This window comes from Neoarius graeffei, chromosome 9 (genome assembly GCF_027579695.1).
Source record: "Neoarius graeffei isolate fNeoGra1 chromosome 9, fNeoGra1.pri, whole genome shotgun sequence".
In the NCBI taxonomy this organism is placed as follows: domain Eukaryota; kingdom Metazoa; phylum Chordata; class Actinopteri; order Siluriformes; family Ariidae; genus Neoarius; species Neoarius graeffei.
In genome coordinates this window covers 12,348,120-12,361,461 of record NC_083577.1, presented here as the reverse complement: position 1 = coordinate 12,361,461, position 13,342 = coordinate 12,348,120, and the positions used below count along the sequence as shown (strand labels likewise).

At 45.4% G+C, this 13,342-nt stretch overlaps 1 protein-coding gene across 1 annotated transcript in view; it reads left to right on the top strand.

Annotated features, from left to right (window-relative positions):
* abca12 (ATP-binding cassette, sub-family A (ABC1), member 12) overlaps positions 1–13,342 on the top strand; it is a 253,058-nt gene that overhangs the window by 180,591 nt on the left and 59,125 nt on the right. Inside the window, exons 53-54 of the mRNA XM_060929010.1 lie at positions 5,634–5,733; positions 5,848–5,975. Coding sequence (XP_060784993.1) covers positions 5,634–5,733; positions 5,848–5,975 — 228 coding nt within the window. The remainder of the gene's footprint in view (positions 1–5,633; positions 5,734–5,847; positions 5,976–13,342) is intronic.

Sequence of the window (13,342 nt, the reverse complement as noted above, 5' to 3'; positions counted from 1 at the left end):
TTGTACCAGGGAGATCAAGGTTGCAGAAGGAAGTATATACTTTGTACCAAGGAAATCAAGTTTGCAAAAGGAAGTACATAGTTCGTACCAAGGAGCTCAAGGTTGCAATAGGAAGTACATAGTTTGTACTATGAGATCAAGGTTGCAAAAGGAAGTACAGAGTTTGTACCAAGGAGCTCAAGGCTCCCACAATATTCTTATACAATGCACTAAAGGGGGCCTCCTAGGGTTGATCTGGAAACTTTCTCAATTGGTAGGTCCACAGCCCGCACTAGAATGAACTTTTGGTTCATGCTCTTGACCTGATGGAGTCTCCACTGTAGCTCCAGGATTCTATCCATTTGACCATGTTTCTCCTCTTTCTGGCTTTCCTTTTCTGGTATGGAAGCTCCTTTTTTGGTGCTTCCTCTGAAGTGTTGTGCTGCTGCTTGATCCTGAAGGCCCAATTTCTCTTATGGCTTAAACATGCAATTCAAAAATGAAATATTCAAAATTATTTCTAAACCTCTGTTAATAATATAATTGAAGAACACCTTATTCTTAATATTGTACTTTTCCAGGCTGATTTTTTAAAATAAAGTTGCTTGTGACATTGGGCCTCAACATAATCAACATTTTAGTACAACTGTGTGAAAAAGTTTTCATAAGCCAAACCAAACAAAAATATTCTGCTGGATTTATAAATGTTTGAGAAATGCTGATTTTCTCAGTACTCGTGCACATGTTGATCAGCAAGCTGTAAAGTACAAAGCATGTTCCTGACACAACTCATTTGCATGTAGTGATGCCCACAAAACTCCATCAAAGCTAAAGTGCACAGAATGTTGGGAGCAGGAAATGACCCATCAGGCTGCCGTATGCCGCTGTTTCTTTCGTCATAATTAATCATTCATTAAGTCGTCCTCAGATGAGCTTGACAGCGGAGTCTCCAGTCGTCTCAATCCTCCATACATCTGGCCAGTTCCCCAGAACTCTCCACTCCTGCATCTCTCCTCAGCATGTCCATGTATGTTGGGGTGGGATGTCCTCGTGCCCGCCGCCCATGTGTTGGCTCCCATAGCACCGGTCTACTGGCTGGGAGCTCTCAATGTCTATGGCAGTGGCCAGCGAGCTTCATCCTCCTTGATGCCACTTTCTCGCTGAGCTTTGGTAGCCCTCCATACAGCTGCTTGTTGGTGATATGCTGGCTCTGGTTGATGTTTAGCACAGCACACAGCATTCTGGTGTAGCACCCATCCAGGGACTTCTGCATGGAGGGATTCAGAGTCCAGCTCTCACAGCCGTACAGGAGGACAGACTCAACAGTCTCCTGGAAGAAGCTCAGCTTGATGTGTTAGGGGAGTTTGGAGTTCCACACACTGTTCATGCCATTCAGGGCCCTCCATGCCAGTGCCTTTCTCACCTTAAGGTCCTGTTCAGAGGAATTAAACCAGGAGCCCAGGTACTTGAAGTCACTGACTTCTGCCAGTGCACTGCCCCCTGCTGTCTTGAGAGGCGGGTGGTCCAGGGGGATGTTGTAGGTGATAACCTCCGTCTTTTTGGCATTCAGCCTGAGGCCCACCCTGGCACACTCCGCCTCCACTCTACTCACGAGCTCCTGTGCCTGCTCCACGCAGTCAGACATCAGACAGATGTCGTCTGCGTAATCCAGGTCTGTCAGGACAACAGCAGGGTTTCTTCTAGACTTCTTAGGTGTAATTGTGAAGCCAAGCTCCTGCTCCCACCCACTGATGGCTTTCCTTAGCTTGTAGTCCAGAACTATGATGACGAGGAAGGAGGCAAGGGTGTCTCCCTACAGCACCCCTGCCAGGATGTCGAACTCCTCGCTTTCACCATCCGGGGTGACTGCTTTGGCTCTTGTGCCCATGTACATGGCCTCTATTGCCCAGAGTAGATTGGGGGGGACTCCGTAGGCCTTAAGGATTTTCATCATCATGCCTCTGTGTATTGAGTCAAATGCTTTTTTGAAATCAATGAAGCACAGGACCACTGTGAGGTTGTTCTTTTTCACCTCCTTGATGATTCTCCTTAGGGCCAGGATCTGGGATACAGTGGACCTTCCTTTTCTAAACCCGTTCTGGTTGTCCCTCAGGTGGCCTCCCAGATCCGGTTTAGTGTCATGCGGTTGTACATTTTCACTATGACACAGTTCAGGCTAATGCCATGATAGTTGTCTGGCTTAGACAGATCTCCAGACTTGGGCACCTGGATGATGTTGGAGAGGGACCATGTATCGGGCTTGATGTTCTCTATCAGAGCCTGGTTGCAGATCTCCAATACGATGTTGTCGAGATCACAGTTCTTGAGGACCTCTGGGCCGTCTGGCCCAGCACTTTTCCCCTGCTTCAGAGTGGACTTCACTGTGGCAAACTCCGTAGTTGTAAAGGGGCCATCATCAATTTTGAGATTTGCAAGGACTGCAGGCATCTCTTCCTCATCTCCCGCCATTGTCGGGGGTGTGCCGAGGAGATCCCGGAAGTGCGTAAACCAGCAGGTCACTCTCTCCGCTGGACTGCAGCTTGCGAGTTGTCCCTCCCTTGACCTCTTGCATCCGCTTGTCTCATTGATGACCTTCCATGACTCCTTGTATTGCTGCTCACCATACACAGCCTCTACTTTACACACTTTCTCCATCAGTTCCTCCACTTTGATCCTGTTGTAGGTGCTGAACAGTTGTTGTTTAGCCTTGTTCAACATCTCTGGCTCTCTGTGGTCCCCTCGCTCTCTAAGTTTCTATGTGCCTCCTCCACCCTTGTGACCTCCGGGTGCTTGGATCTGGGGGAAGCTCTGTTTCTTTCCTTTGTCAGCACCCACCTCCTTGTTGCCTCCTCGATTGCGGTGAGAAACCGCCCGTATGTTGTATGAGGCTCATCCTCCTCAGCCAGCAGGTGTAAGTGGTCTCTCACCTCTGCTGTGTAACTGGCCTGGAGGTCGGGGCTTCTTGTGAAGTCCTCCCAATCAGGCTGGGCCCTCGGAATGTGTTTGGGGACCCTCAGACTCAGGTGCACCCTCATAGAGACCACACGGTGATCAGAGCCCACAGAGTCGAACGTGCTGTACTCCTCTGCATTCAGGATGGACGTACTCCACTTCCTCCTCACCAGTATGTAGTCCAGCTGATGTAGTAAACCAGTAGCTCGGTCCTGGAACATCCATCTCTTGCCCATTTTCTTACGGAACATGGTGTTGGCGGCCAGAAGCTCGTGTTCCGTGAGCATGGCGGTTAGGTGTTCTCCATTGCGGTTGGTATTGTTGTGGTATGTGAAGGGTGCATCTTCTGGTCTGAATCTCATGTTGGAGTCCCCCAGGATTGTCAGGAAGTTCTGAGCCGGCATGTGGTGGATAGCTGTTCTCAGGTCGTCATAGAACGTCTTCACTTCCTCGATTGGTGCTGCATTGGTGGGAAAGTACACACTCATGACAGTTGTTACTTGGTTCCCCTCGAAATTGGTGACAAGGATCCTGTTGGTGTGCTGGTATACTGAACGGAGAGCCTTTCACACTCGAGGGCTCATCATTATCCCCACGCCGCCTGTCGCAGCCTGGGCGTCATTGCGCCATGCAGATGTGGTGATGAACGAGCACTCCCCCACTCTGTGGTAGACAGTTGGCTGGTCGTCATGCACTCTCCTGTGCTCCTGGACCCCCAGGATCTGCAATCCTCTTTACTCAACACAGTGCGCCAATTCGTCCAGCCTTGCCTCCTCCCTCACTGTACTTGTGTTGAAGGTTCTCATAATAAATGGTCTCCTACAGTGCAAGAGTGCATTGGACAGTGGGCTGTGGTCAGACTGAACCCTTCCTCTCGGATGGAGAGGTTTTGGGGTCCAGTCGTTATAATGCCCTCCCAGGGGAGGACCAGCACCACCATCTGCTGCATGGCTCCTGCGGACTCCCGCCGCTGAAAGTATAGGATTTTCATTGACTTGTGTCTCCATTTTCAAGCTTTACAATGCTAGTTAAGGACTGTGGGGCGCAACTCCTCACAGCCTTACTCTGGCCGATTTGGGCTTAAAGCCCTCATCCGCCCTTGCTCCGCCATCTTCAGATGGTATACGGTGCGGAGCCAGGCGTGAGCAGCACCTGTGGTTTTTGTTTGGAGTGACCTTCTCCTAGATAGGTTGCCTACCATGGCTGGGCCCCATCTGCCCGCTATTTACCCATAGCTGGGGCAGTGGTTGACAGGTGCCAGGGCATGTCCGCATGCCAGCGAGCCTGCACACCTTGTCTCTGGGGCCCACTGCTGCTCCGAGATCCCCTACAGTTTGGCCTGGGACCGCGAGGTACCCAGTTACCATGTGTGGCCGCACGGAGGCACTGCAGGAGTCTTGGTGGTGGAGAGGCTATGTACCGGCAGAGGAGGCTTACGCACTCAGCTCCTCTTTTCAACCTCTACGTAGAGGGTTAGCCGGCAGCAGTAACTGAAAGCAGAAAGTAGCAAGCAGAAGCAACATGCAGTATGCAACATGCAGCATGCACTAACTACAGGCACTACTACCCCAGTACTAACTGGCCTAACGCATCATACACACCCTGTATGCAAGCACACACACACACACTCAACTATTAGTTTTATTCATAAAATATTAGTTTTATTCATCTTAATTAATTATTTAATTACTTTTTGAAGGTCACATCTATAATAAATATGAACATACAATACATGCATTCATAAAGCATTACACACATTGTTATAATTTATGATAATGCTTTACACTTTATAGCTATCTTTATGCATGAATTCTTAACATGTCCCACTTCTCATAATGCGTTATGAAAAGATATAATGGTGATATAGTGCATTATAATCAGTCCTTACTGTATAATGCATTCTTTTAACATAATTCATAAACAATGCTACACACCATCATGCCTCGAGATTAGATATTAAATAATGAAAGAGGAGAACTTGAAATAACAAGATAATATCTTGTATTGAGTTATTGATTTGAATGAATGAGAAATTAAATATGAAATAGCATATCTTGAAATAATGAGATATTAAGCCAAAATCATGAGATAGTGAGTCAAAATTACAAGATAATAGCTTGATGAATTAAGGTGAAAAATTAGATATTACATTGAAATAAGTTAACATGAAATAACAATATCTAGAAACAATGTTACTATGCCAAAAATAATGAGATAGTACAGAAAAATAAGATAATAACTTGAAATAATGAGCTAAAATAAAGTCAAATGAGTTAAAGTCAAAATAATGAGATAGGAATTTAAGTAAAAAATAGATATTAAGTCAAAAAATAATCATGACATATCTTGATAAAATAAGATATTAGGTCAAAATAATGAGAGAGTAAGTTGAAATAACAAGTTATCTTGAAATCACTAGTTATTAAGTCATAAAAATGAGATATGAAATGTTATGAATAATGATGCAAAATTAAATTGAAATAAAAAAATGTATAGTATCTTGAAATAATGAGATATTAAGCAGAAATATATAAAATGAGATAATAATGCAAACTCACAATACAGAATATCATGAAATAATGAGATATGAAGTCAAAATAGCAGCATACTTTTTTTACAGCCTATGCTCCAGGGTTTTCCATGGAATTCCTCAACAGGAAGTGCAGAGTTTTTACAGGAATGTGTTCCTGTTTTTCTCACAGGTTGTGTCGGAAGAAACACACATCAGTTTCAAATAAGTGGACTTCTGGAGGAAATCCCACATCTGTGTTTGAGGAATGTCAATGCGGTAACTTTTCACAGGTGAGTCTGAGGAACTGTTATTTATATTTCTCTTTTTAAAACTTTATTTATGACATAATTATTTGTTTCGAGTTATGCTAATTTGGTGTTAATTCATGAAATATTTCATTTCAGACATGTCCAAAGCCTGGATACGAGCCACCACATAAGACCAACCCCTCGTCTCAAATCGTCTACAACCTGAGCAACATCAATGTTGAGAGTTACCTTCTGGCTACTGCTAATGACTTCATCCGAGACAGGCAAGTGAAGCGTGACATGTCACCTTAAAGGAAATACGCAGAACCTTTATTTTTAAATACATTTCTGAGTGGATAGTATCTCCATCCTTGACTCTTGTATGCTGCATAAATGGGAATAAAAAATATATATTTTTGAAAGTTAAAATTGACCGCAAAGTTGGCATTTGAGCTGCCCTGCTGAGCCAGCCAGCCCTGAGTGCGTGACGTCACAGCGGTAACCGGTTTTAAGGCCGAGGCCTTTGACAACTATAGACCAAAGTCATATAAATAAAAATTTATGGTGAAAGTAAGAAATACTGTTACCGACTTGCTCAACTAAGACTGATTTGACTTCATTGATTGTGGGTTGACTCTCATTAAAACAGGATAGGTGTTTGCATGTAACATACATGTACATGCATGCATTTTCACTAATAAAACGTAAAAGGCTAATTAAATAATCAGATGAACTGAGACAATCACATTCTGAAGCAAATTAAATAATCTTATACCGGTAACTTAAAGACACAATGCAAGTTACATGTATTAATCTAAATGCAGGTAAACAACAAGTGTTGTTGTTTTTGTTATTTTGTATCCAAATGAGAGTCGCACTTTACCCATCTGTGTTCTTGCTTCTTGTGGCCAATTGTTTTGAAACAATCTGACTTTCAGTTGTTCGTTCAGTTCTCCCTTCATTCGCTTCTTCCATGTAAGGGTGAGATATTGCTGCTGAGGCAAACATATCCAGCGAAGAAATCAGACAGCTGCTCCACTCATTCTCCATTTTCTCCATACTGAGTACTCCGCCATTACTGCTTGGCTCAGGCAATTACTAAAACCTGGGACGGGACGGGACATCACCGGTTTTAGCAACAACCGTGGGGAGGTCACTGCCTGAGCGTTAATATGTCCTATTCCATCCCTGGTTTTACCAGCAACCCTTGGCTCACACTCCGGGAGAACTGGTGCAACTGAACTTACTTTCCTTTTCTTGTAGTTTTATTTAATTGTTGGTACTGCACCCTCTTTCAATATGGGTTTATAGCCAATGCTCCTCAACAGATCAGAGGTCTCATATGAGTCATCAGTAAAATGTGCAGAGGAGAGACCACTTCATAGGCGCCCAGTGTGCCTGTGAACTTCTCACAAAACGCGTCCAAATCTTTGCAGTTTGAACATTCTTGGGCCATGAATGCAACGTAAATCCACCTTATGTTATGTTGCTGGCGGGTGCAGCAACACATCTACGTGGCATGGCAATAAATTAGCTCAAAATGGAGGATTGGAGTTGCAGTCAGCTTTGTGTTTTAGTATAGCAGAAATGGCGATGAGACCGATAGACTTCCTGCTGTGACGTCACAGACGTCAAGGTCATTCACTTAGACCGCTACCTATATGAATCACTTTAATCATAAAAAATACTATATTAGATTTATTGTTAATGCTTAAAACTATTCCTATGTCATTCTTGAGGTCTCAAAGCATTTATAAACAAAAGTGAGGCCATGGTTCTGCGTATTACCTTTAAAGACATGATAAAATTTTAATTTCAAGTCGTAAGACTGACATAACCATTCATAAACATACGAGTCATACAAGTATCCTGGTTTATAGCAAAGAAAAAAAAACAAAGACATTTACAGTACAGAGCAGTTTATAACATCTGATATAACACTTCATGATCTAAAAAAAAATTAAATCTTTATTTGACCTAATTCAGGAGACATAAAATTGTCTTCAAGTAGGTTATGCTATGTCCTTCGTGACTGTCATAACACTTGGTGATATAAGTTGCCAACATTTAACACAGAGTTGATGTTATGAGGCTACGTCATAACACCTGGGCAACACTGAACTAGGGGATGTGTACAAGTCGTGACACCAACTGTATTAAGTCTTTAAGATTACTTTTATCAGTTTTCACATCACATTGACACAACACTTGAAACAAATGACATAGATTTGTGTTGACATAAGGTTACATTATGACATTTTCCAGGCATCGTATGGCATTTACTGTACTTCCTAACATCTGATATAATGCTTGATCATATACTGTAGGTGGTTGATACTTCATTTAGGGGTGGGTCCATAAGGCAGGCTATATGTCATGACACCTTTATAAGTCCTTTGTGAAAACTGACATAAACCTCAATTAACATTTGCACAGGCGTATTTCAAACAGCTGTCATAAAGACTGACATAACATTTTATTCAAGATTCTTGTTGACATGGCTGACTTAAGTTATAAAGTGTTATGACAACTGACTATCACTCACTGTCATGCTTATGACATGTTAATGACATACATGAGTTGCCATACATGATTGTCAAGTTATATCAGAGTCATTTAAAAACTAACGGTAATTGTAACATAAGTTGAATATTATTGGACAGCCATAGCAACATTATAACAGCTTATGACATGTTTATGACATGTGGTAGCTGTAATGAGTTGCCATAATTGTCCAGTGATATCAGAGTGACATTAAAAAAGTGATCATAATAGTAAAATACTGTAATGCTCATCAACTGGGTGGTCATAGCAAGTTATAACATGTTTATAACATATGATGGCTGTGTTGAATTGCCATGGCTGCCTAGTAATGCTGCTGCAGGGGGCGTCGTGGCTCAGGTGGATAAGGCGCCATACCATAAATCCGGGGACCCGGGTTCGATTCCGACCTGAGGTCATTTCCCGATCCCTCCCTGTCTCTCTCCCTGCTCGTTTCCTGTCTCTACACTGTCCTATCCAAATAAAGGTGAAAAAAGCCCAAAAAATATCTTTAAAAAAAGTAATGCTGCTGCAGCCTGTGAGCTCTTACACACTGTAGTGTCAAAGCTTCAGACATCGCACCCCCAGTCCCTGCTCCTAATCTCCAGTGACTTTAATCATGCTTCCCTGTCCTCCACCCTCCCAACCTTCACTCAGTATGTGAAATGCCACACCAGAGACAATAGAATTTTGGATTTAATGTATGTGAACACCAAGGACGCATATAGTTAATCACCCCTCCCCCCGCTGGGCTGTTCTGACCACAATCTGGTTCACTTGTCCCCTACATACATACTTATGGTGAATAAACAACCACCCACCAAGAGGTATGTAAGGAACTGGTCTGAGGAGACCAGTATGGCACTGAGGGACTGCTTTGACACCATGGACTGGGATGTGTTGTGTGAACCTCATGGGGATGACATTGATAGCCTGACAACCTGCATCACGAATTACATTAATTTCTGTGCTGAAAACACTGTGCCTATCAGGAAGGTATGGTGTTTTCCCAACAATAAACCCTGGGTGACCTCTGAACTAAAAGCCCTATTAAATGAGAAGAAGAGCGTTTTTAAATCTGGCGATAAGGAGGAGATGAGGAGAGTGCAGAGGGAGCTGAAGAGGGGGATAAGGAGAGGCAAGGACAGCTATAGGAGGAAGCTGGAGGAGCGCCTCAAGGGGAGCAACGCTGGAGAGGTATGGAGAGGCCTGAAAACCATCTCTGGCCACACAAAGGACAGTGGGAGGGCCCCTGTATCTGGGGGCCAGGACTGGGCAAATGAGTTGAATATCTTTTTCAACAGATTTGACTGTGCCACCCCACCCTCCCCCACTCACCATAGTCCTGACCTATCTGTGATATCCACCCCCCCTCCCCTCATAATACCCCTGACACCAATAGCTCCCTCCTCACACCACATCACCCCCCTCCGCTCCCTGCCAGACCAATCCACACACTCCACTCTACCTCACTCTACAGGAGTCACACCTCGGCTACACCCCTCGCCTCTCCATAACAGCTGATCAAGTGTTGAAGGAGCTGAGGAGGATCAAGACAAGGAAAGCTGCTGGCCCTGATGGTATCAACTCCGGACTGCTTAAGGACTGTGCAGATCAGCTCTGTGGGATACTTCTGTACATCTTCAACCTGAGCCTCAGTCTGGAGAGAGTTCCACTTCTGTGGAAAACATCATGTGTGGTTCCAGTTCCCAAGACTGCACACCCCAGGGAGCTCAACCACTTTAGGCCAGTAGCTTTAACGTCTCACCTGATGAAGATCATGGAGAGGATTGTTCTCTCCCACCTCCGACTCCTGCTGAACAGTGAGATGGACCCCCTGCAGTTCGCATATCGACCGGGCATTGGTGTGGATGATACTGTCATCTACCTGCTGCACCGGTCACTTTTACACCTGGAGGGCACTGGGAGCACTGTGAGAGTCATGTTCTTTGACTTCTCCAGTGCTTTCAGCACAATCCAGCCATCAATGCTTAGGGGGAAGCTGGAGGGAGCTGGTGTCGACTGCCACCTGGCTGCATGGATCATCGACTACCTCATTAACAGACCGCAGTATGTGAGGCTCCGTGACAGTGTGTCTGATGTGGTAGTCTGCAGCATGGGGGCTCCACAGGGTACAGTGCTCGCTCCTTTCCTCTTTACACTTTACACATCTGACTTCAGCTACAACACGGACAGCTGCCACCTCCAGAAGTTCTCAGATGATACAGCCATCGTTGGACGTGTGTCAGAGGGGGACGATCTGGAGTACAGAGAGGTCATCACCAACTTTGTCGCCTGGTGCGAACTGAACCACCTGCGCACCAACGCCAGCAAGACAAAGGAGGTGGTGATCGATTTCAGAAGGACGACTCCTCAAACTGCACCAGTGAACATCCAGGGTTTGAACATTGAGATCGTGGAGGAGTACAAATACCTGGGTGTTCACCTCAACAACAAACTGGACTGGATAAACAACACAGATGTCCTGTACAAGAAGGGCCAAAGTTGTCTCCACCTGTTGAGAAGACTGAGGTCTTTTGGTGTGTGCAGGACACTGCTTAGGACTTTTTATGACTCTGTTGTGGCATCAGTGATTTTCTACGCTGTGGTCTGCTGGGGCTGTGGAAGTTCAGAGAGGGACAGGGAAAAACTTAATAAACTGGTCAGAAGGGCTGGCTCAGTCTTGTACTGTCCTCTGGACTCAATTGAGGAGGTGGGTGAGAGGAGGATGTTAATCAAGCTGACATCAATCATGGATAACCCCTCTCACCCCCTACATGAGGCTGTGGGAGCCTTAAGCAGCTCTTTTAGTAGTAGACTGCTACACCCACGGTGTAAGAAGGTCATTCATACCTACTGCTGTCAGACTGTATAACACTCACAACTTGTAATGTAGCATCAATAACCTGTTTGTCGTTATATTTGCACTACTTCACCACTACTACCTCTGCCATCTCTCATCAATGCAATTATTATGTGCAATAATATAGGTCTTAAACTATTTTTATACATATATGTATTATACAGAGTCTACCTGTAATGTGCAGTTTTTTTCCGAGCCTCTCAATAAGGCAATATTTCTATACTTTTTCACGGTAGATAATGCAAATAGCCCTCTGTATTTAATCTTTCGTTCGTCTAATTTTTATTTCAGTTTTATTTTATCTGTATGACATTTTCTTGCTACTGTAACACGTGAATTTCCCCGATGTGGGATCAATAAAGTGAATCTAATCTAATCTAATATCAGAATTAGACAGGGACACTCTAACGAGTGCAAACCCTGCCTTTTCCCTATTAAAATACATTGGGCGAAAATTTTGAAGTTCTGCCATGACCTTGACCTTTGACCTCCAAAATTTAATGGTTTCCTTCCTGGGTGATTGGCAACACATGTACAAAATTTGGTCCAAATCGATCCATTGGTTCTTGAGATATCTTGCAGACACACAGACAGACAGACAGACAGACAGACAGATACACACACACACAGACTGACGCAGGTGAAAATAATAACCCCTCCGACTACTGTCGGCGGGGTTAAGCAGGTGAAAATAATAACCCCTCCGACTACTGTCGGCGGGGTTAATTATGTGTTAAAAACTGATGGTAATAGTAACATGACTTTTATCACGGGGCGGTCATTGCAACTTGTCACATTCATTATGTGTCATAAACATGTCATAAGCTGATATGGCATCAAACATACAGCTATGGACACTGGTAATAGGACACTTGTATCATTGGATGGAGATCTACATGAGTATTTTACAAGTTCGATGTCATATTTATGACGTAAGTTTGTCTTATGACACTCCCCATACTGACTTTATAGACATTATAGAGCATTATGACAGCTGAATATGTAACTGTAGCAGTTCGGATGGGTGGGTGGAGCACAGAAGGACGGCAGGCCAGAACTGAGTTCACAAAACCCGTTTATTTTAGCTTTTCAGCCTTAACTATACACATACACACTTTCCAGTCGTCTGGTTGGGGAGAGAGCCCTCTCTGCTCTCGCTCTCTTCCTTAAATAGGGCGCGGTCACTGGGGAAGACACACAAACACATTAATCAACCTCAGGTGCAGTGATTCTGCCACTTACCTTCCCTGACTCCGCCCTCCCGTCACAGACCGATGCTTGGCCACACCCCCGCTGCCACATACCCCCACCGCCCGACTCAGGCCAGGCGGCCGTCCGGCCTGCAGCCGACTCCCCCCCCCCCCCCCCCCCCCCTTGACGGGAGAGGAAGTCCGTCACAGCCATCTGCGCCCCCGGCCTGTGGATCACCTTGAAGTTGAAAGGTTGGAGTGCCAGATACCAACGGGTGATCCGCGCGTTGGCATCCTTCATGCGGTGGAGCCACTGGAGGGGCGCGTGGTCCGAACAGAGGGTGAAAGGGCGTCCCAGCAGGTAGTAACGGAGGGTGAGGACCACCCACTTGATCGCTAGGCACTCCTTTTCAATGGTGCTGTAGCGCCCCTCATGCACCGACAGCTTCCTACTGATATACAACACTGGGCGGTCCTCCCCCTCCACCTCCTGGGACAAAACAGCCCCCAGCCCTCTGTCCGACGCATCCGTCTGTAACATAAAGGGGAGAGAAAAGTCAGGGGAGTGTAAAAGTGGCCCCCCACACAGTGCAGCCTTTACCTCAGAAAAAGCCCGCTGGCATTGCTCCGTCCACTGGACCGGATCTGGTGCCCCCTTTTTAGTCAGATCAGTCAGCGGGCTGGTGACGTCCGAATAGTTAGGTATAAGCCATAGGATAATAGCCAGCCAGCCCCAGGAACTGTCTCACCCCCTTTATGGTCTTGGGCCTCGGGCAGGCTGTAATTGCTGCTGTCTTGTTAATTTGGGGACGCATCTGCCCGTTGCCCAAGTGGAAGCCCAGATACCGTACTTCCACCCACCCAATCGCACACTTCTTCAGGTTGGCTGTGAGACCCGCTCGCCTCAGCAACCTAAGGACGGCCCTCAAATGTTGGAGGTGCCTCAGCCAGTCATTACTACAGATAATGATATCGTCGAGGTAGGCGGCCGCATAGGTGGCGTGGGGGCGGAGGACCCTATCCATCAGCCGCTGAAACGTAGCGGGCGCCCCAAACA